Source organism: Electrona antarctica, assembly GCF_951216825.1.
Source record: "Electrona antarctica genome assembly, chromosome: 3".
Classification (NCBI taxonomy): domain Eukaryota; kingdom Metazoa; phylum Chordata; class Actinopteri; order Myctophiformes; family Myctophidae; genus Electrona; species Electrona antarctica.
The window spans coordinates 13,034,946-13,055,474 of record NC_136808.1 but is presented as its reverse complement, the minus strand read 5'-3'; the positions used below and the strand labels follow the sequence as shown (position 1 = coordinate 13,055,474).

At 41.0% G+C, this 20,529-nt stretch overlaps 3 protein-coding genes across 4 annotated transcripts in view; 1 reads left to right on the top strand and 2 right to left on the bottom strand.

Moving 5' to 3' along the window:
- Nucleotides 1-20,529, bottom strand: part of hipk3b (homeodomain interacting protein kinase 3b) — a 307,389-nt gene that overhangs the window by 797 nt on the left and 286,063 nt on the right. The window lies entirely within an intron of this gene.
- Nucleotides 76-8,214, top strand: pdcd2 (programmed cell death 2). 2 transcript variants are annotated; one of them, XM_079497602.1, is made up of 8 exons: nucleotides 76-453; nucleotides 1,056-1,164; nucleotides 2,287-2,343; nucleotides 2,991-3,179; nucleotides 4,014-4,175; nucleotides 4,694-4,785; nucleotides 5,120-5,233; nucleotides 5,399-8,214. In XM_079497602.1, the coding sequence occupies exons 1-8, from the start codon at nucleotides 259-261 to the stop codon at nucleotides 5,561-5,563; spliced, it is 1,083 nt and encodes a 360-aa protein (XP_079353728.1). In that variant the 5' UTR covers nucleotides 76-258; the 3' UTR covers nucleotides 5,564-8,214. The 2 variants fall into 2 exon arrangements, with proteins under 2 accessions (XP_079353728.1, XP_079353727.1); XM_079497601.1 differs by having other exon boundaries at nucleotides 4,685-4,785.
- On the bottom strand, nucleotides 6,854-20,171 carry tbp (TATA box binding protein). Its single transcript, XM_079497603.1, has 9 exons — nucleotides 20,028-20,171; nucleotides 19,063-19,210; nucleotides 16,252-16,396; nucleotides 13,495-13,675; nucleotides 11,896-11,983; nucleotides 10,875-10,966; nucleotides 10,342-10,509; nucleotides 9,550-9,644; nucleotides 6,854-9,146 (listed from the first exon to the last, which is right to left on the bottom strand). Exons 2-9 carry the CDS (start codon nucleotides 19,105-19,107, stop codon nucleotides 9,067-9,069), a joined length of 894 nt encoding a protein of 297 aa, XP_079353729.1. The 5' UTR covers nucleotides 19,108-19,210; nucleotides 20,028-20,171; the 3' UTR covers nucleotides 6,854-9,066.

Genomic DNA, 20,529 nt, shown 5'->3' with positions numbered 1-20,529 from the left:
ACTAAATAGGGAATAGGCCAACTACCACCACCGCACACGAACTGTGTGCGGAACGGGAACGATACACAAACCGTCTCGACATCCCCCCGGACGGATTTCTGAACAGCACCGCCAACGACACATGCATGTTGATGTGTTTACCTCAAAACCTCCTCCACAACACACGTTAAGTTTGTTTTTGGCCGCGCCCTCTTCGTGACAGCCCAGTGACAGCTGAGCTGATCGTTCAGCGTTCACGTTTCTTTACAAAACGTCAACATGGCAGCAACAACAACAAAAACCAAAGAAGTTGTCCTGGGTTTTTTGGAAGACGCAGAGCCGTGGCAGCTTCGCAGCCCGCAGTTCCCCAGTAAGGTAGGAGGTAAACCGGCGTGGCTCAGCCTGAGGGACCTGCCATCTCCATCCTGTCTGGAGTGTGACAAATGCCACCTGCCACTGGCTTTCCTCCTGCAGGTAAGTGCCCTGGCCTAGTCTCGGTACATAGGCTTTTATTTTCGTTAATAATGGCCTAGAACTAGAAGCCTACATGTGGCTGTGGTATTACATACGTACATTCGTGGTATTACATAATACACAGTGTGATTCAGACCTGTCCCCTGGGGTAGCCCCTTTCGGAACCTTGTATTCAATGTATTGTAGGCTATACCTTTTTTGTATTTGGGGTCCCAAATACAGAAGGGGTCAGGGGCTAAACTGGGGGTGAATACTTTGCAATGTATGTAGCCGTAGGCTAATTAATATAATATCACAAATGATTTAGCTTTTGCATATTTCAATCTGAACAAATCAACTAATTAATCCAGACCTTAAGACTTCGAGAAGACTTTGGTTACTTGGAAAAGCACTGTATAAAGTAAATGGTAAATGGTGCATTTATATAGCGCCTTTATCCAAGGCGCTTTACATAGCGCCCAGGGGAGCCCAGGTTCGAACTGGCAACCTCACGGTTTCCATCCAGCCACTCTACCCCTGAGCCACCACCGCCGCTATTATTATTGTTATTATTATTATAAAATGTTCTGTCACTTATCAGTTTATTCTGTCCTCTGCTTCAGGTGTATGCGCCGATCGCCAATCAGGACAAAAGTTTCCACAGAACACTTTTCCTGTTCTGCTGCAAAAGCCCTGAATGCTATGCACACAATGACAGCAGCTGTATGAAAGGTATTACATAAGGTACACTACTAATGGCTTATTTGAGGCATTCTCTCAACTCAAAGATCCCTCTCCAGCATTCGCCCCTTTAAATTTTACCATCTGCTATATCCTCACTAATCTTCTCTGCTCCCCTATTCTTTAATGCAGCGGTTCTCAAAAACTGTGTATCGATATAGCAGCCCAGCACCACACCCGCACCTTATGGCCATGCACAGCCCAGCACTCAAAATACCCGTATCTAACGTTTCCATAGCACAGTGGTACCTTCTCTAATCCACAGCTTTGCATAGCAGTCACACCTTTGCAAGTACATAGGTGGAGATCGTTGCTTCTTGCCTAACAATGTAATACAAACAAGTGGCCAATAGTCCTGCACACCAATGCAAATCACCTGTGCAGGCAGTACTCCAGCTACCTGTACGAACCAAATGGATCAGATTCCTTACATTTCTGTAAACCCAGTAATCTCGCCTCACCAAGATTTCCACCTCAGAGGAAAGCCTGGTCTTTCTAAATCGCTGTGTGATATTATGGTCTAGACCGGATGTAAGATCAAATATAAGTCCTCACTCACTTTAGTCTACTGAAACATCATGATCCCCAGGTATTTGGGCAATCAGTAGCAAGTACTGTCTGCAGCATTACTTGTCACCGATTTGGCCCTGTTTGGCCTGCCTCAGACCACCCAGGGAGTGGGGCAAAAATTGGTGCCCTTTTCGGCCACACTGAGCCCACTTTGGACCGGTCGCAGCAGGCAGTGCGGGGACTAGTATGTGGAAACGCAGCAAAAGTGGGGTCCGGCGACCCCACCCTAGCTAAATTGTTAAATTGTTGATAGTTATCTGCAGATCTGCAACCTGGATGGTGTAAAATGGAACCAGATAGATTCGAAGTGTCAGTTTGTTCCATTTGCACACTGAGTTATGAGGGTCTGTGGCCTAAGACTAATGCTCTCCTAAATACAACACCTCTTCCTATCTTTTGTTTTGGCCCCTCTTTGATCCCCACAGTATCCTGACCTCTCCATGCCTCCCTCATCTTGTGATTACTACTGCTAATCAAAAACACTTGTGCATCTTATTCTACACATGATGTTGATCAAGTCCTTTGTTTGTTCTAACATATCAGTGTTTAGGAGCCAGCTACACAGGAGGAATGAATTCTACCCCTACGAACCCCCATCAGGTCTGTAGATTTATATAACTGACCATAATAATCATCATTATTATTGTTCAATTTAGTTGATTGTCTTGTGAAGTCTGAAACAAAAGACTTCGTCATATTCTTTGTACAGTTTATGTGGTTGCCTCTAACTTATACTTTTTACAATTAATTCATGTAAAATAAATGTAATTGGAACTCAGAGGAGCACTGTTTGGCATTAAAAACATTCCAATAAAGCATTCCAGGTTAGGGTCATTTAAACTGTAAATGAAAAATACATAAATGAAAACCACTTGAATTGCTGTCATATGATCATATCATATCATGGGATTATTTTTATTACCTTAGTGACATGGGTGACAATGCAGGATGTATTTTAATGAATAAAACAAGATGATTAATAATAATACCAGTCTGTTTCGTTAATAAATTATAAATCAGTGGTTGAGTGGTTAATTGTAATTGAGACATTGTACGTCTAAATGGAGACGATGGAGATACAGCTTACAGGTTGTAGCTTTCACAATCACAACATGCATTTGGCCCTATGGTGAAAATATCCTGTAGAGACACCTTTGAATTACATAAATGAAAACCAAAAATTGAGTTACAACTTACAAGTCTTTTTTTTTATCATGATATGTGTTTTTTGTGTGTGTTTGTACCAGAGGATGAGACGGAGACACCGAGTGATCCTGACCCCAGTGTGCTGCCTGTCTCTGGACTGAAGTTGTGTTGGGTGTGTGGTTGTCCTGGGAGCAAAGCATGCTCTCGCTGTCACACCGTCACCTACTGTAGCAAGCACCACCAGACCCTGCACTGGAAACACACACACAAGAAGGAATGCTGCAACCAAGGTTTGGATGGTTTCCATTGTGTGTGTGTGTGTGTGTGTGTGTGTGTGTGTGTGTGTGTGTGTGTGTGTGTGTGTGTGTGTGTGTGTGTGTGTGTGTGTGTGTGTGTGTGTGTGTGTGTGTGTGTGTGTGTGTGTGTGTGTGTGTGTGTGTGTGTGTGTGTGTGTGTGTGTGTGTGTGTGTGTGTGGGGTTACGATCATGACATTTTATTTGACCATTAATTGTCATTCAAATAATTGTGATTCATGATTTAATTGTGTTTTTGGCATTGGAACATAATGAAACAACATTTTCAGTTTGCCTTTTTAGGCTTTGTGAACAAGAATTGCACAGAGAGCACATGACAACAGAGATTAAAATAGGGTGCATTTTGCATCCCAAAACGCAGTTTATAGTTAAGGGACGCAATAAAACAACGACCTCTGCATCCACGGGATGCACTACGGTACTACTGTACTGTTTTTTATTCTAGTTTATTTTGCTAGCTTTAGTTATAATAATCATTTCTTCTTCTGTTTTCTACATGAATATTACCACATTATAACCATATAAAATGAAATGGGAGTTAAATGCTGCAATTTGTAAATAAAAATAGGCTATATTTAATAATTTCATATTTCATCTTCAAACTGCGGCAGATAGCAGATAAACAACACGTCACGACGGGACGCGTTGTGTATCTGCTATTTGTATGTGTTGTAGATCTGCTATTTGTATGTGTTGTAGATCTGCTATTTTCACTACCATTTGAAAACGTAAAAAGAAACACTTTGTGACGAACCCTGTGACGACTCGTCTTTCTGTTGTACTTCTTGTCCCTCTATGTAACTATGTAGGGGCTCTCAGCACCACAGCCTCTTTGTTCCTCTTCCCTGAGTCTGAACTGGACACTGAGCCAGAGAAAGAGGCCCAGGATCGGGACGAGACGAAGGAGAACGAAAGAGAGGAGGAGGAGGAGATCATACAGAGGAGTGTGGATTGTCCTTCCTTAGCAGATGGTAAGCTGCCGCCTCTCCAGCTCGGCTATCCTACTGTTCTCTATTCATTTCCAACATTAACATGATAAACTATGGTAGAATAGCTCAGAGATTAGATTAGACACTACTGCACTTGCAAGTTGCACCACATGCTCTTATAGCGACCAATTTGAACAAAAATAATAAATTCATAATAGCACAGGTCCTGACACTACCCCCCTGAGTCATCTGCCAAGTTTGATCCAAATTGGAATACGACTGCCCAATTTATATTGTATATCTGCTATTTTCACAGTTTTTGCATTACAACGTTGTGCGGTGAAATATAAAAATAACGCTTAAGTGGTTAATCGGTTCATTATACAAGTATTTAAAACATTTTGCGTCACGTTTATTTGATAAATCGAAAAAAAGCAATCAATAGTTGCAGCCTTATTGCTTCATCAGTTGATGGTTTAAAACGTTTAACACCATGAAACGCAATAGCCCAACAGTGATTATGTGCCATTTTCTTCGTTTCTCACTTGCAGCCCTTGCAGAGACAGACCTGGAAGAGATGGCCATCCATGAGACAGAAGATAACAAAATGGTCCAGAGGTTTAAAAAGAGGATCGCTTCAGAACCACATCAAGTAAGAAAAGTCTATTGCTAATACATAAGGCTGGCTGATGGACAAAATCAAATATAACAATATTTTTATCAATATTGTGGGGATGCCTATTGGTGCTTTACAACATATTTAAGATGTTATTTTATTATTTGATAAATAATCATCAGTAATGCCTATATCATAACTAAGTATGTAAAGGAAAATAATAGAACAGCTAGTCAGATCATTCAGGTAAGTTCAGGTACGTACATAATTACATCACTTTACTGTAATGCAGCCATTAAAACCAGACGGGGGGGAACAATCCACTCACATATTGTATGATTATCTGTCTAACAGTGTTGTTATTTTTAAGGTGCTGCGTTACAGCCGAGGGGGATCTCCTCTGTGGATCTCCTCCCAGCACATCCCCGCCCATCAGGATATCCCACCATGCACCTGTGGTGCCAAGAGAAACTTTGAGTTCCAGGTAACTGCATTGCTCACCTCACCTCTGTAGTTTGACTGGTGTGGTGTTATGTTGTGACATCAAGTGTGTTCAGTTACCTAACGTTGTGTTAGACTTGTCTGTTTGCACTTTGCACATCTCCAGGTAAGCACTAGTTGTTAAACAGTCCTGTGTTTTTCTCTCCAGGTGATGCCCCAGTTGTTAAACAGTCTATCTGTAGACTCCACAGGGGCCAGTATTGATTGGGGGACGCTGGCTGTCTACACATGCTCTGTTAGCTGTAGTAATGACAACCATTACTGCCCAGAGTTCATTTGGAAGCAGGACTTCAGCTCAGAGCAACACATATAAATACAATGCCACATACCATCCCCAATTCAGCTGAACATTCACAAGTCAAGCCTTTATGATGTTCCAAGGATCTGAACTCCAGCTGCCATTCAGGGACTGAATTTCTGCAGCCATTGACCGATCTCCTTCACGGTCTAGAAGAGATAGAAAAACGAGCTGAATATCTTCTGTCTCCTCTGAAATGCCAACGCCCTGCGCACAGCCCAACTTACGTTTGTCTTGTATCATTGTATTAATATATTTGATACAATGGTCAATTTTAGTTGCTGCCACTTCTTAAACCATTACAACTTCTAGTAAAGTACATTTTCCAACAGTCTGAATAGAGTATCGAAGTCCTAGCCTCAGTACCCAGGCTTTTTTTTCCCTTTTTGCATTTCCATCACTCTGTTATCCCCTGGGTCACTTGGTATATAAAATACCAAGTGGTCATTTTAACAGCCTGGATTAATTTGTTATATGCCACTATGCTATTGAGACCATACATTTAATGTTATTTTCAATGGAAAATAACTGTGACCCAGGGGGATAGCCCCCTCTAGTGGCAGTGATGTCACACTTCAGTTTTCTATAGACAACCACTGTCCTATCTAAAACCTGAGGAACTGGAACTGCCTGTGTATTGACTGTCCAAGTACCCTTTTCATCATATATAAGACCCACCATTGTTTAAATAAACTCAACTATTCATCAGCCTTTTTGTCTGTGAAGGGAAATTATTTTTTACCAAATGGGTTCCCAGATTGGTCTGTGAATAACGTAATATTGTAAAACGACTGATTCCACATTTTGTTCCGCTGTAGTCTGACATGTAATGGAACAAATAAAACATAACTAGAATTAGCTTCATTATCCCCAGCCACCACATTTGTATGTTGACGTACTGACACATCACTAATGGTAAATAAGGTGGTGGGTCATTCATTAAAGAGCAAGTCTTTCATTTTGTATTGAACTCGATAGAATTGTAGAACTAAATCCTCTCAAGATAAAGGTGAAGGCCATGTAAGTAATAGCCTGGCATTATCCAGACTGATAATGTGGGTTCACTGTGTGATTGAATCCACGCTATCAAGTCTTTCTAATGCCAGGCTAAGTACATAATGCTATATTACTTTAATGACTCCCTATTTGACATGTCAGTCCCAGACAATCCTCACATCTTCTAAACAGTTGGTGACCGAGATGTAATTAATTTAGCGTTCTTTCAATTGTGACTGGATGTGTTTTTGTTCAAGGACAAGGAGCCATGTTAGTGACTCACTCAGTGTGCACACTGGAGAACGGAAATGTGAAATATCCCTTTATTATACAGAAAGCAAAATCTTTGAGGAAATATATACATTTTTAATTATGAACAGGGCAACAAATTAAACAATTTGAAGCCAGGACAGGAACTGGCAGGCTTTCTCAGACTGAAGCCTTACTATGATATTGTAAAACAAAGTAGGCTTAAACCTGTGTCCCTGTTTTCATCAGTGAGAAACTTCTTTGCCCTTTTTTTCACCATTTTGAAAAACATTAAAGTTGTTCAACAAGCCGATCTACATCAACACGTGAATTTGTGAATTTTTGAACTATTCAACAAATGTTTTTCAAAATAGTAAAAAAGGCGAAGAAGTTGAGGTTACAAGAGGTTTAGCACTGACAAAAACAGGGCCCCTAGTGTCACAACGCATCTAGAACAGCAACATTTGTCGTGCAACACCATCCTATGACTGAATATAAAATAGGCCTTAAGTGGTTAATCTTAGCTTGCCGTTTACTTCCCAAATATTTGGCTTTCCCCCCTGTCAATACAGTCACCTGTGAACAAGGATGAATTAACATTCATATCTGGTCCATACGTCAATCACAGCTCTGGTATCACATATTTAACCACATCGAATCATACCATTTCTGGTTGAGCACATGCTCTGGACAACTAAGACTAGGCTCCAGGGGTATTCATTTGTCTATGCTAAGGGTGAAATCATAAAAACAAAGAGCTTGAATACAAATTTAAAAGATTAAAAGAGCGAAAACAACCTTGGACAGATTGAAGTTAAAAGTTAATCTGAATACTGTGGCAAACCGGCAATATGAAACCTGGTTTTGTCCTGTCCATCTTTCAGTGCTGATAAATGGAAGACGGTACTGGATACCAAATATAATACATGGTAAACATTCTGAGACAATCTAGATCATATGGGCCAGTTCTATTCGCAGGGGCCCAAAATGCATTTGCTTCAGTGCTACGGATATCCACAACAAATGTGTCTACCAATTTGTCTACCCTTATTATTGTGTAACCTATTGCCTGGTGGTCTGCGCTCATGTATCACCCCTTGGGGGAATGGAGTTGATTTAACCACGTTCCACCCCGAGTCCTTATTTTGGGTACGTCATAGTTGAAAATCTAATCTTCAAAATGGCAAAAAAATATTGTTGATGTACAAGCTCACAATAAATGCATTGGTATGCAACCCATTGTGAACTTGTAAATCTGCTATTTTTTTCTATTAGTTGTATGACAAAGTACAGTATATAGGGCTTAAACTAAGGACTAGTTCACCCCAAAAAACGACTTATTTCCTTAATCCTATCAATTACACACCCCATGAAGCCTTGAATTCATGAAGATGTTGTTTGTCGCATTCCTAAGCCAATAATTTGATGAAAAGATGCTAATGTCTCCAGCAGAACACTCCGCCGTGTTTTAATAATGACGAAAACTGTGGGGGGAGGGATGGGGTGAGGGAGAAAATGGAAAAAAATGGTATGTTCAAACTGAACTTAAATTGTTGAAACCCGCTACCAATAAACATATATTTTAAAAAAAGAACACTCCACCGGTCATCAAATTATTGGCTTAGGAATGAGACAAAAAATAAAATAAATCTTGATGAATTCATCCAAGGCTTCATGGGGTGTGTAATTGAGAGAAAATAAGTAATTTTTGGGCAAACTAATCCTTTAACTGTTTAGAGGAAATACAAATGCAAACAATACTTAATAAAGAACGCGTATGTTGTTTCAACTTACCCAAACACTAAGTTAAACAGATAAAACTGAAACTGCTTGATCAAAAATATTGTCTTCTTACATAAAAAAAGGAATGTAGCCAGACGATACGTGCAACCAGAAACAATCCGTGGAAAAAACCTTAAAAACAGCGTAAAACAACAGTCCTTCCAGTCCGTGTGCTGTACTGTTGAATGACACAGCGTTGTTCCTCCTACCGCTCAACGTTGTTGCAACACAGAGACTTCTGTATCCATTCATTTAAAGTCTATGTACAACCATGGATTCGCTGCAGAACTTGAGAACTTGAAAATATGCAATTATTTGATATGAGACAGACAAGACAGACAAACAAACAAAAACATGAAATGTGTGCGCATGGACGCACGTGCAGGACTGTAAAAAAACAAAACTTAGATCACGTCCCTGTACAACAGCCCAAATGGCAGTCCAAGTAAAAGAGGGGGAGATGGGTGGAGAAAGCGGAGGAGGGCAGGAGTCTACGTGGTTTTCCTGAAGCCTTTTAGGATGGGGTAGATGTTCTCAAACGCCTCATAGATCTCTCCTCTCACTTTGGCACCTGGACAGATACATATACATATACGCATAAACACACTGTATATCAGTGGTTCTGCCATTACCAGCAGCTACATGAATTACATTATATAGTAGCCCTGTTATGCCTAGGCGTTGTGACAGTGTGTGGGATTCAATTAAATTGTGTATGTTATACTAATATACTGTGTTATGTTATTCTGTATACACAGCACATTTCAGAGCAACATTTAAGTTTCACCTGTGGTGGTGAAACTTATTTGACTACGTTGAACTTAATACAAATGCATTTCATTTCTGTCCTGCAGCAAATCCAATATCCTTTAATATAAGTTGGACTTTTTTTGAGATATACACAGAAGTTGAGGATATACTAGCTAGCCAACAAAACAGTTAACTTGTTTTAGTTTGCCAAGGAGAGAACTCACCTGTCAATACGACCTTTCCAGACACAAAGATGAGCAGGACAATTCTAGGCTTGATCATTCTATAGATCAGACCAGGAAACAACTCTGGTTCATAGCTGGAACAGACAGATAAGACATACGGCGTTAACATTATAACGTTACAGTCAATGTTGTTTTTGGCAGCAAATTTCTATTTTAGTTTTAGTCATAGTCTCTTGAATAGTTTTCACTTAATTTTAGTCACCCGGAGTGTTTTAGTTTTAGTCGACTAAATATCATAAGATTATTTTTGCCCGTCTTATTTTTTCATAATTAGGCGGGGTGATTTAGAGTGTGAGTTATTAACATTTTCGTTGTCGTCGGCTAAACAGGGGGGGAACATTTTCGATGACGTCTCACTGTTGCGCAAAATCGAGGATTGCGCAACAAGCGGTCCTAGGCTGTGAAGCAATGCGACCAGTTTTGATATCATTAATCTCCGTCGTTTTTTATCAATCTCCGTCTCGGGCACCAGACCGTACTAAGTACCCGTCTAAGTATCTCCGTCCGGCCCTCAACCTGTTCTTAACATAAAAAATGTCCCTTTATCAACTTTCATTCATATCGTTTTGGTCTCAGTCAAAAGTGGCGAATACACATGTCCCAAAATGAAACAGTTATTGGACAAAAAGAGTGAAATGAGATGAGAGTGCAAACTGCAACAGTGCGATATAACATTTTGAGACCATTACCGACGCAGTGTCTAACCAGTCAGAGATAAGCCAGAGTTTGGACATTTAAAATGGAGGTAAAAAAAAAAAAAAGTAAAGATACCTGCTGAACTGTTGATGTGTCAGGACCAGTCCCTCTAGTCTTATTGGGAACTTCACATCACAACTGCCCACCATGTTTTGGATCTTAAAGTCCAGGAACTTGGCAGGGAAACCCAGCTTTTGAACGACACGGGCATACTTCCTCGCCGCTAACCTGGACTGCTCTTCACTAGAGACCACATGTGAGGGCGAGAGAGAGAAGGAAGCAAGAGGGATGAGATCCCACAGAACATGAAATGAGGTGTGTATGACTCCCAAGTTGTTTAGACTGCAACATTCATCACAACCTATGATAAATGGTGCATTTATATAGCGCCTTTTACATAGACTGTGCATTACATTCACACACCGATGGCGGCAGAAACCATGCAAGGCACCAACCAGCACATCAGGAGCAATTAGGGGTTCAGAGTCTTGCTCAAGGACATTTCGACACCAATTCTGGGGGAGCCCGGGTTCGAACTGGCATCCTTGCGGTTGCCATCCGGCCACTCTACCCCTGAGCCACCGCCGCCGATAGTTGGTTGTACTGACCTTTTGGCTCCTGTGCATACCATCTTTCCAGAGCTGAAGATAAGAGCAGTGGTCCTAGGCTCTCGTATTCTCATGATGACAGCAGCAAAACGCTTGGAGAGAAGAGGAGAGCATGGTATTGATATTTCATAGTGATGCACCGAATATTCGTCCGCAGAAAATATTCGGCACAAAATGGCTAAAAATGCATTTCGGCCTATTCGGTTTTGGCCCGAATAGGCAGAAAATATATCACCGAATAGTGTATGCAATTAATGCATTCAAAAGAGCTGAATAAATGTTTTATGGACCCATAAGTGATTATTATTTAAGTTAAGTTTTGCCATAATCATTTATTTTGCCATAAGTCAGGTAGCTTTAAGGTGCCATGACAGCTATGGTAGGAAAAAAGATATATAATATTATTATATATCTATTCGGATATTCGGTTTCCTATATTCGGTTTCGGCCAATAATTTCCCTTTCGGTGCATCCCTAATATTTAATCTTATTTATTTGACTTATTTGACATGCACGCAAATCATTTTAAATCCTACAACATATACTGTACATTCAAGATCATATGTTCAAGGCCTATAGTACATTTCGAGTGGTTTCACTGATCGTTTGTCTGCATAGAAACTTTACGATTTAACTAAACTACAAAAGTATCTACTATGCTACTAAATTACTTTTGTATATTAACATTTTATGAAGGTTTCTAGTTGTGCCCGGAGTTGAACACGTTTGTGGCCCCTAGTCTATTTTAACTACATTTTTACACCCATTTTACAGTCTACATTATATACATAGATAAAGCTAATATATTAAAGTCTAACTCATGTTGATTAGGTGATGTAATGGTGATGTAAAACAAACTGTCAAAACATCCAAAACATTGAAGATGACATACATTTTCCCTTCATTGTCAATGGCGTTTATAAAACAAACATTGAACTAAAAACAAACATTAAACCTGTATATAGGAAAACATACTCAACAGATGAAGAATCAATTAAGAAAATTAATGTTACAGCCCTACCTTGGGGTTGTACTCGGCATTCCTAGCTCTCAGGGCGATGGTCTTCAAATCCAGCTTGCAACCAAGATTCACTGTAGATACTATGTTCCTAGTGAAATGAATGCAGATCTTCAACACATAAAACCAAGAGAAGCCACAATAATAATTGATATCTTAACAGAGGCTATGAGTGCAACAAAGTTATCCAGGAATGCCTACAGAGTGGCAAAAAACTACTTTCTGGCCTTGACAGCCCATACATCCAAACAGAATAGTATCTGAAAAGTTTGTTTCATAAAAATCCACCAGGCATGTTATGACTGAGCTACTTTCTGTCAAGAAAAAGTGTTTGTAAGCGCATGTTTTCAATAATGCAACGGCCTGCTTCCTACGGCATTGTAAGTGTCCGTGACACTGGTAATCCTAACTTCAATCATTTCTTAAATTTGAAGTTCATTTGTTATTTTGTTTATCTTATTTTGAAACTTCCTGTATTTCGGTTCACCTATACTTTGAAACTTCCTGTTACCACACCACACTTAGCTGAGGCCTGCTAGCCTCACACACCATACTCACACCGAGCCAGAGAGTGGCAGAGGGGAAGAGACGCACACCAGCATTTGTTTGCACAGCGTGCCTTTGTTACACTGCACAGCAAGGTATGAAATGAAACGTTTGATTGCTTGTATGCAAAGTGCACATTCATACTGTAGGCCTACTCAATGAAGTAAATGTTGCCTGTAAGACACAGCTTAAGTGAACAATAAGACTGAACTTGTTTATATTGTTTGACAGTGCCTGTCATGCTATTTGTGACCATTGATGAAAGACCCATGATGACCGTTTGATGCGAGGTTCAAGTGGTTCATGCAGCCTTTCAGCGCCCTTGATAGCAGACTAAAGCGGAGTGAGGTACATGCTTGTTTCTTGTGTTTGGAGTTTCTTTCATGATTTCCCTTGGGGGTTTAATTATTATTTGTTTGGCATTTTGTTTTGGTATAGGGTGGGTACATTTGGTTCTTTTGGTATTGGTCTTATAATAGAATTGTTGTGTTACATCACTGAATTTATAATCTACTATAAAGTTTAAATACACTGATTTTATTGTTGATGAGTGAAACTATGAAATTATGTAAATTGATCGTAATTGTATTTATTCATTTTTTATAGTTTTCACGGTGTTGGAACAGAAAAATACACCCGTTGAGACCACCACTTTGTCATCATTTCAACTGCCGAGGGCCGCTTACAGGCATTATGTGCACTTTAGAAACAGGTGGTACAAAGGACAATTGTGTGATTTCCATCGAGCGCTTCCAAACTCCATGCTGCTCAATGTTTTGCTCAATGCAGATGATTCGCTGTGTCGACCCCTGAAGGGAACAGCCGAAAGGAAAAGAAGAAGAATCAAGCTTTTCTGCACCTGATCCGGGTCAGAATAATTTAAATATTGAGTAGATACTCAATATTCCCATATTATTTATTTGCTAGATAATGCATAGTGCACCCTTTCAAAGAATAGTTTAGTACTGGCTTTGTTGCACTGTCTGCTACAAAATGCTAAAACAAGTTACCAAGCACAATGGGGTAAAATAGAAGAACCATAATTATGCAACTTACTGTAGCTGTGGCACTATTCCAGAGCTCTCTGAAGCCGGCGTGGAAGGTGTGATGGGGGTCATGGGGGTGAGAGGTGTGGCTGTGTAGAGGGGGGTGTTCCCTGGCAGGGCAGTAGTGGTGGTGCCACCTACTGACTGGGAGTGAAACAGCTGAGGGGTCTGCCCTGATGTCCCAGGCAGTCCTGAAAAAAAAAATATTTTATTTACTCACACACTCTATGTATGCATGTATGTGTGCATGTATGCATGTATGTATGTATGTATGACAGTTGGAATAATAGTAATAATAATAGGTATACTGTACATTTTATTATTATTATTTATCATTATTATTGTCCATCCTACAAGTGGATCAAGCCGAAGGAGTCTGAAGTGTAAAAAGTCCTGCCCAATACAGGGTTAAAGCCCAAACCACACCAATGATGGACCACCTTGCAACATTGCACAGCAGAGGCTGATCTCTCTCCTCAATGGGACGTGTAATGGCTCAAAGACATCAAAGACATTGTCCTGTGCCGCGTGATCGGTGGAAGAGGGCAATTACCATTTCTGAGACTGCAGTTGCCTTTATACTCTCGGCTAGCATGCTGGTGTCATCCTAATGATGTCACGGTGAATTGGCTATATCCATATATGGAGTCTCAAGGTCAGCCATACTCAAATATGGAGTCTACGATGTCAGACTTTGATGTGTCAGCCAGCTCTGTATTGGTGTTCCAGGCATTCTATCATACCCAAATATGGTGTCCATGACCCACTAACAGCAATGACCATAACCAGGACTCAGTCAAACTTAGTGGTAGCTATGGCGATCTATATATATATATAAGTAGTAGAATCATTTCTAAACTAGAAAAAGTGCCCTTCCGGGCACAGGTCTCCACCAGGAGGATAGGACTGTGTGAGATGTTTGGCAAAATGTTTAGGAGTAATATAAACATGTTTGTTTGTTTGTTTTTTGCAACAATGTTCTTTTGTTGAGGAAATGCAGAGCCAGATCACTCATAGCATCTCTGAGGATAGAATTCTGGATGAGCAGGACATGTGCAGCATTTTGAACAAAACGGGCCACTCCTGAAAACTTTGGAAGGCAATGTTAGCCAATCAGTGTAGAATCTGAGAAATCCAACAGACTGTCTTGTTCACATGACTACAGAGATCATGTGTACCGATTTGCGTGAGATCACCCGTTTCGAATGGGATCAGTGTATTGAAACGGGGAAAATCAGGTGCAATCAGGCCTTTCAATAGACTGAGTAGACGTCTACCCGTCTACTCAGGTGCTCAGTAGGTTGATTCCTTCCGATTGTGTCGGTTGATCTGTGCAGTTTAATGCATCGCATGCAGCTACTGGAGCGGTGCCGTGTCGTTAGTCAGAAGGTTCCTTGTTCCGAAATTACTATCCCTATCTCTAATCCTAACCTAAACATAACCGCAAGCACGGGAGCAGTGCATCTCTAATCCTAACCTAAACATAACCGCAAGCACGGGAGCAGTGCATGTTCGATGTTACGGCTGCATTGAAAGGAATGATCACCTACTGAGCTCCAGTAGCTGCATGCGATGCATTAAACTGCACAGATCAACCGACACAATCGGAAGGAATCAACCTACTGAGCACCTGAGTAGACGGGTAGACGTCTACTCAGTCTATTGAAAGGCCTGATTGCACCTGATTTTCCCCGTTTCAATACACTGATCCCATTCGAAACGGGAGGTGAGATTTGGATGAAATCTGTGCGACTAACATAAGCAATGTGTTTTGCAGAAATCGGCCTCATGGTGGCGCTATAACCGGTAGATGTGGAGGGATGCAGAGAATGTTTTTCCATGGCCTCTAGGGAGTGCGCATACATAAGTTGTATACAGATCGATGCAGTTATAGCTAAAAACAGGAATTGGCCTGTTATAGCGCCACCATGAGGCTGATTTGGAAAAGAATGAGTGGCATGTCGTCCTCGGCCTAGTGGAAATGTGCGTGTATAATTTCACGGAAATTGCACATTGTGTTTGTGATTTGCGACATTTTGTTCGAAACGGACCAATCATGTGAGCTTTGGAAGCCAATCTTAGCCAATCAGGATGGAAGATGGGAAATGCTGCAGATCCGTGTTGATCACATGACTATGAAGATAGTGTATGCCGAATTGTGTGATGTATGGATAAAATGTGTACGAGTAATGTACAGAAATGTGTTTTGCCTAAATCGGCCTCATGGTGGCGCTATAACAGGCCATTGAAGAATATTTGGGGCAGAGGTTCGTTGTTGGCATCCAGGGAGTGTGTGTGCAAAGTTTGGCATGGTTCGGGCCAACGGTGCCGGAGATTAGCTGATAACGGACGGACGGAAGGAAGGAAGGACGGACACACACACACACACACACACACACGGACGGAGTGCAAAACATACTCTCTCCCCATGCCTTCGGCCTGGTGGAGACAATTAGAAGAATTAAAAAGCAAGCATAGCTAGAAAAAAAAACAAGTATTTATATTAAACTTAAATATATGAATTATGAAATCAACACTTAACTTCAATAATTCTATATGAAGTATATCAAATAGTAAATATAAAATACATATTGTACATAAACTAAACACTTCTCAATGTTTGAGCTTTGCAGATCTGCATTTTTTTGGGGTAAAAATGTTAAAAAGCTAAAAAGTTGGGACACATCACCTGAGGTCGTCAAAATGAGTTGAATAATGGCCAATATAGTGTGACTCGAGACTGGACTACATCATCATCTCACTTTACCTGCGTTAGCCTGTTGTTGCTGCTGTTGTCTCTGTTGCTCCTCCAGAATAGACAGACTGTTGGTGTTTGTGACCGGCTGAGGCGTCAGGCCTGAGCCATATGGCATCATGGGACTGAAGATAGGCATTCCTGGGGTCATGGCACCCTGCAAATTGGCCAAAGAAAATATTTTGCATTATAACCACTTAACTAGCAATTGAACCCTGGCATCCATATAGACTTTGAGGAACATTAGCCCAAAATAGCCGATCTACAAGGCAACTACAATTGCAATTGCGTTACAGCGTTGTGGGCTTGTAGATCGGCTATTTAATTATAGAAGGTTTAAGTGGTTAAATCCTATACACTTAGTTGCTGCTATGCATTGTGAGCTTGTATATTGACACCAGAGTAAATTTGGTTAATTGGGAAGTGTCTAGCATCCTATTTTATTCAAGGCTTATACTTTATAGAGTAATGTTGGCCTATACAGTGAAGAGAAAGAGAACCTGTGTGAATATGAACACTGACACACTGCCCCAGTAGCAACCTACAAATCAGTAAACTAGCCGCGTCACCAGACTTTACACCTGGTCTTCATTCTAAAACTAACCGTGTGATCCGGTTTAGAAAAAAGGAAGAAAAGAAAAAAATAATTGTGGTTCCGGTTGCCATTGGATCATTTTCATGCCCTACATAATGCAAATCAATTAGTTTAGTCTTGCGAGTCACGCTACGAGTTAGAATATAAAATGGACATACCAAACGATTATAATACCTAAAGAAACGTAGCGATTATACTAAACTAAACAAGTTTTATACTAGGGGAATTATTTGGGAGAAATGCACAGTGCCGGGGGTTCTGGTCGTGATGATGTTATTTCAACTCCGACCGGATCATAAACCCTAAAATGTTATTGATCCCAGGCTAACAAATCAGCAATGGCTATTAGATGACACACAAGTGACACAACACAAGCAAACATGGGAGGAAAAGAATACAAACAAAAACAGTAAAGGCAAATGAGTTAGAAGTCTTGTCTAGACTTGTCAATAAACAAATGCCATAATGCCAATGTTGTCATTCCCTTGCTGTCACATGTTTTTAGATGATTTTAGAAATTTAACATGAGTGTATCGGTTACAGCATATGCCTTTCAAGCGTAAGGTTGTAGCCTAGGTTCGAACCCTGCCTGCGGTTGACGTCAGCAAGGGCATGTGGTCGCAACAAGTTCCTAACGCCAAATCAAATGGGTTCAGATCTGAGCCAAGTCTCATGAGCCAAATTCCAATACCGCAACTTTCACACTCGCTCACTCCCCTCGCATCCTCCACTCGCTCCTTAGCTCCGCCCCCAGCGAGGAGAGGATTCGATGCGAGGACAGAGTGGTGGAGTGGATTTGCCTCTAGAATCGGAATGTACTACGCTGTCATTTCAAAGCGACGGCACATTCCGCGATCACTTATGACGTGTATCAAATAGCCTACTTTTATTATGCTTATATCACACAACGCAATAAAGCCAGTGGCTTGTTGTGGTCCTTTCACTTTCACATATGTAGGCTATAGATAGGCTACTTTATCATTCTGAAGCTCTATTAATTCAACAAACAGCAAAACCTTTTAGTTTAATTTGTGTGCGTGCATGTGTGTGTTGGGTCAGAGACTCAGCCGCAGCGGCCGGCAGCTAGTGGATGGGGGGTGGGGGGTGCATAGTATCGGGTTTCAAGCAGTGTTTTCTGTGCCACATGTGGAGGAGGCGGACTTATGTCACTGGAGAAGGAAAAAAACATGTACACGTGATGCGGAAAATGGAAATCCGCCGCGAGGAGACAAAATACCCCACCGAGCCTGCACCTGATGTACACTCGCTCTATGCGGTCTCGGCTCCTCCACTCGGCTCCACTCGCCTCCTCGATGGAGCACATTAACAATTGGAACGTTAATCATTTCCAGGTCAAGCTGGAATGACCCCGAGTGATCGAGTGGGAGTGAGCGAGTGGCCGCGATTTGGCTATGGACACTGGGCTCACTTACTTCCTGGACTACATGTCTCAGTAAGACGAATACCAAACGAGTCGCCCCTTTACCAACTCACCCCAGGCGTACAGCCGGCGGAACTGTGCGGCCTGGTATTCCTAAAGTAACCTAAGTAAATTATGCTTAAACGGTTAAACCTAACCTTATTCCTAAAACGATGCCTAACCCTAAACTTATTTCTAACCTTATTCTCAGTAAAACAAAATAAAGAATACAAGAACCGGCGGACAGAGCGGTCGGCGGAACAAAATCGAGGGGCGAATTCACCAAAGCATTATGGCAATTGTAGTCCAGGAAGTAAGTCATAGCCCATGCTAAAATCTAAAACCACATATTACACACATAAAGACGCCAGGAAAATGTTCTAAAGCTTCTAATCTAAACGTCATTAACATTTATTTATTTTTGCAAAAAGGGTGAATGTCCCTATAATGGGTTCATTCATTTCAAAGTGAGTTCAACCCATTCTTGACGGGAACCCCTTTTGGTGTTTTCAGAATTATTTTAAACTCTAGCTGTTGAAAAATAGCAGATCTACAAGCTCATAGCGCGGCACAGAGTTCCGTGCTACGAGCTTGTAGATCTGCTATTTTTTTTAAATAGTGAAAATGTAGCGAACGTTTTTAGCTCAAATCTTTGCTTCTGGGGGAGTCCCTGGAACAACATATTTTCATATGGGGTTCGGCGGCCAAATACAGATAATTCTCGGAGTCCTTGACATGAAAAAGGTTGAGAACCACTGTTTTTGGAGACATTTGTAGAATCTGTTCTCAGGTCTAAATGGGTCAATACCGTTGGCGAAGCCAGCCCCTGGAAAGGTGTGCTGTTCTGGTCCATGGCGTCTGGTCTCCTCAGCTAGCTGGCAACGAGAAGGCGGAGGCTATCACGCCGTTCCCACAATGTACGTCACGCAGCAGTATGAGAGGAGTGTTACAGCAGTCTGCAATGGAAAATCAACGTTTATGTGCTGGAATTTACATTATATACACTTCCTCCTCTTTGTTAGTCAAGCTCTGCTTGGAATGATGGAGTAGTAAAATGAGACTTGAAATAAGAGAAACTTGAAGAATAATTTGTATACTATATTTAACATTTTCATAATTAAATGCCATTTAACTTTAATTTGTTCCTTTAATATTCATATATTTGTAATTAAATGAAAATACATGTTTTTTGACTAGTGGGTGGGTAAACAACTAAACATACTACTTAGCCTTGAAACAAGACTGTCATGATATCATTAAGCAATTTCAATAACTGTTTGGGTTCAGATATGACCCGTTATGAGCACTGATTTATGTAATGAATGAACTTATTCCACCGTCGACTATAAAACAGCTCTGCACATAACATCAATTAATGTTGTTGTAGTGGCGCCAACAAGTTGACAGCTTCCCCACTGAGGCAGCAGCGTTAGCTTATGTCTACAAGGTTTTTTCCCCCTCCTTTCCAATAAACAAATCATTAATATGATTGATTTACAAACACATGCACAATATTATAGTCCAGCTCTGTGGTTTGCTGTGGCAGTAGAACACTCCCCATCAGATAACACAACACAACTCAATCACACCGACTACCAGTCAACTTTGAAGCTTGCTATGCTAGCTGGCTACACGCTAAGAAATGAAGCGAATGGCTAGCCATTGAAAAACACAACATCACCTCAAGAAGGTTAAAAATGCACGTTTGAAAAGTCGTGCATGAGCTTTTATACAAGTGTCAAGACAGGCGGGTAATGGTTGACGAACACTCACCGGCTCCGTGTCACTGTAAACCGTTTAAAATCACATTTAAAACAAAACACCACCATGGCATGCTCATTGCTCTGCACTGCACTGCGCTCTAGGTCTAGAAGACAGGAGGAGGCACTGGCAAGTGGCAAGGACACTACGGACACGTCACAAACACACGGAAGTGTCTGCAGTGCAGAGTAGTTCGTCGCTATGTTTGGAAAATGTCAATGGATTTGATTGATTGATTGATTGATTGATTGATCGATCCTGTATGTATAATGGGTATATTTATATAACAAAAGCACAAGTCAATACAAAAACTGCTAAGAGGATCATAAAACCATTAAAAGCACTATTAAAGACTTGTTGTTTACATGATCAGGGGGGAAACGTGTACATTGTGGGGGGGAAAGGCGGGGGGGACTTTAATGGCAATGCATTCAAAAATAAAATGTGACAAAATTATCTCAGAATTTCAGGTTTAGGTGTGAGGCATCCGCTACATATCGTGACGTCACTGACT

Bases quoted from the DNA above. Each gene is read 5' to 3' on its own strand.
- pdcd2 (XM_079497601.1), top strand. From the start codon at position 259: ATGGCAGCAACAACAACAAAAACCAAAGAAGTTGTCCTGGGTTTTTTG. The intron at 4,176-4,684 runs GTAAGCTGCCGC...TCTCACTTGCAG, and splicing joins TTGTCCTTCCTTAGCAGATG to CCCTTGCAGAGACAGACCTG. The intron at 5,234-5,398 runs GTAACTGCATTG...TTTTCTCTCCAG, and splicing joins AGAGAAACTTTGAGTTCCAG to GTGATGCCCCAGTTGTTAAA.
- tbp (XM_079497603.1), bottom strand. From the start codon at position 19,107: ATGGACCAGAACAGCACACCTTTCCAGGGGCTGGCTTCGCCAACG. The intron at 11,984-13,494 runs GTAAGTTGCATA...TCATTTCACTAG, and splicing joins GGAATAGTGCCACAGCTACA to GAACATAGTATCTACAGTGA. The intron at 9,147-9,549 runs GTGAGTTCTCTC...GTATCTGTCCAG, and splicing joins TGGAAAGGTCGTATTGACAG to GTGCCAAAGTGAGAGGAGAG.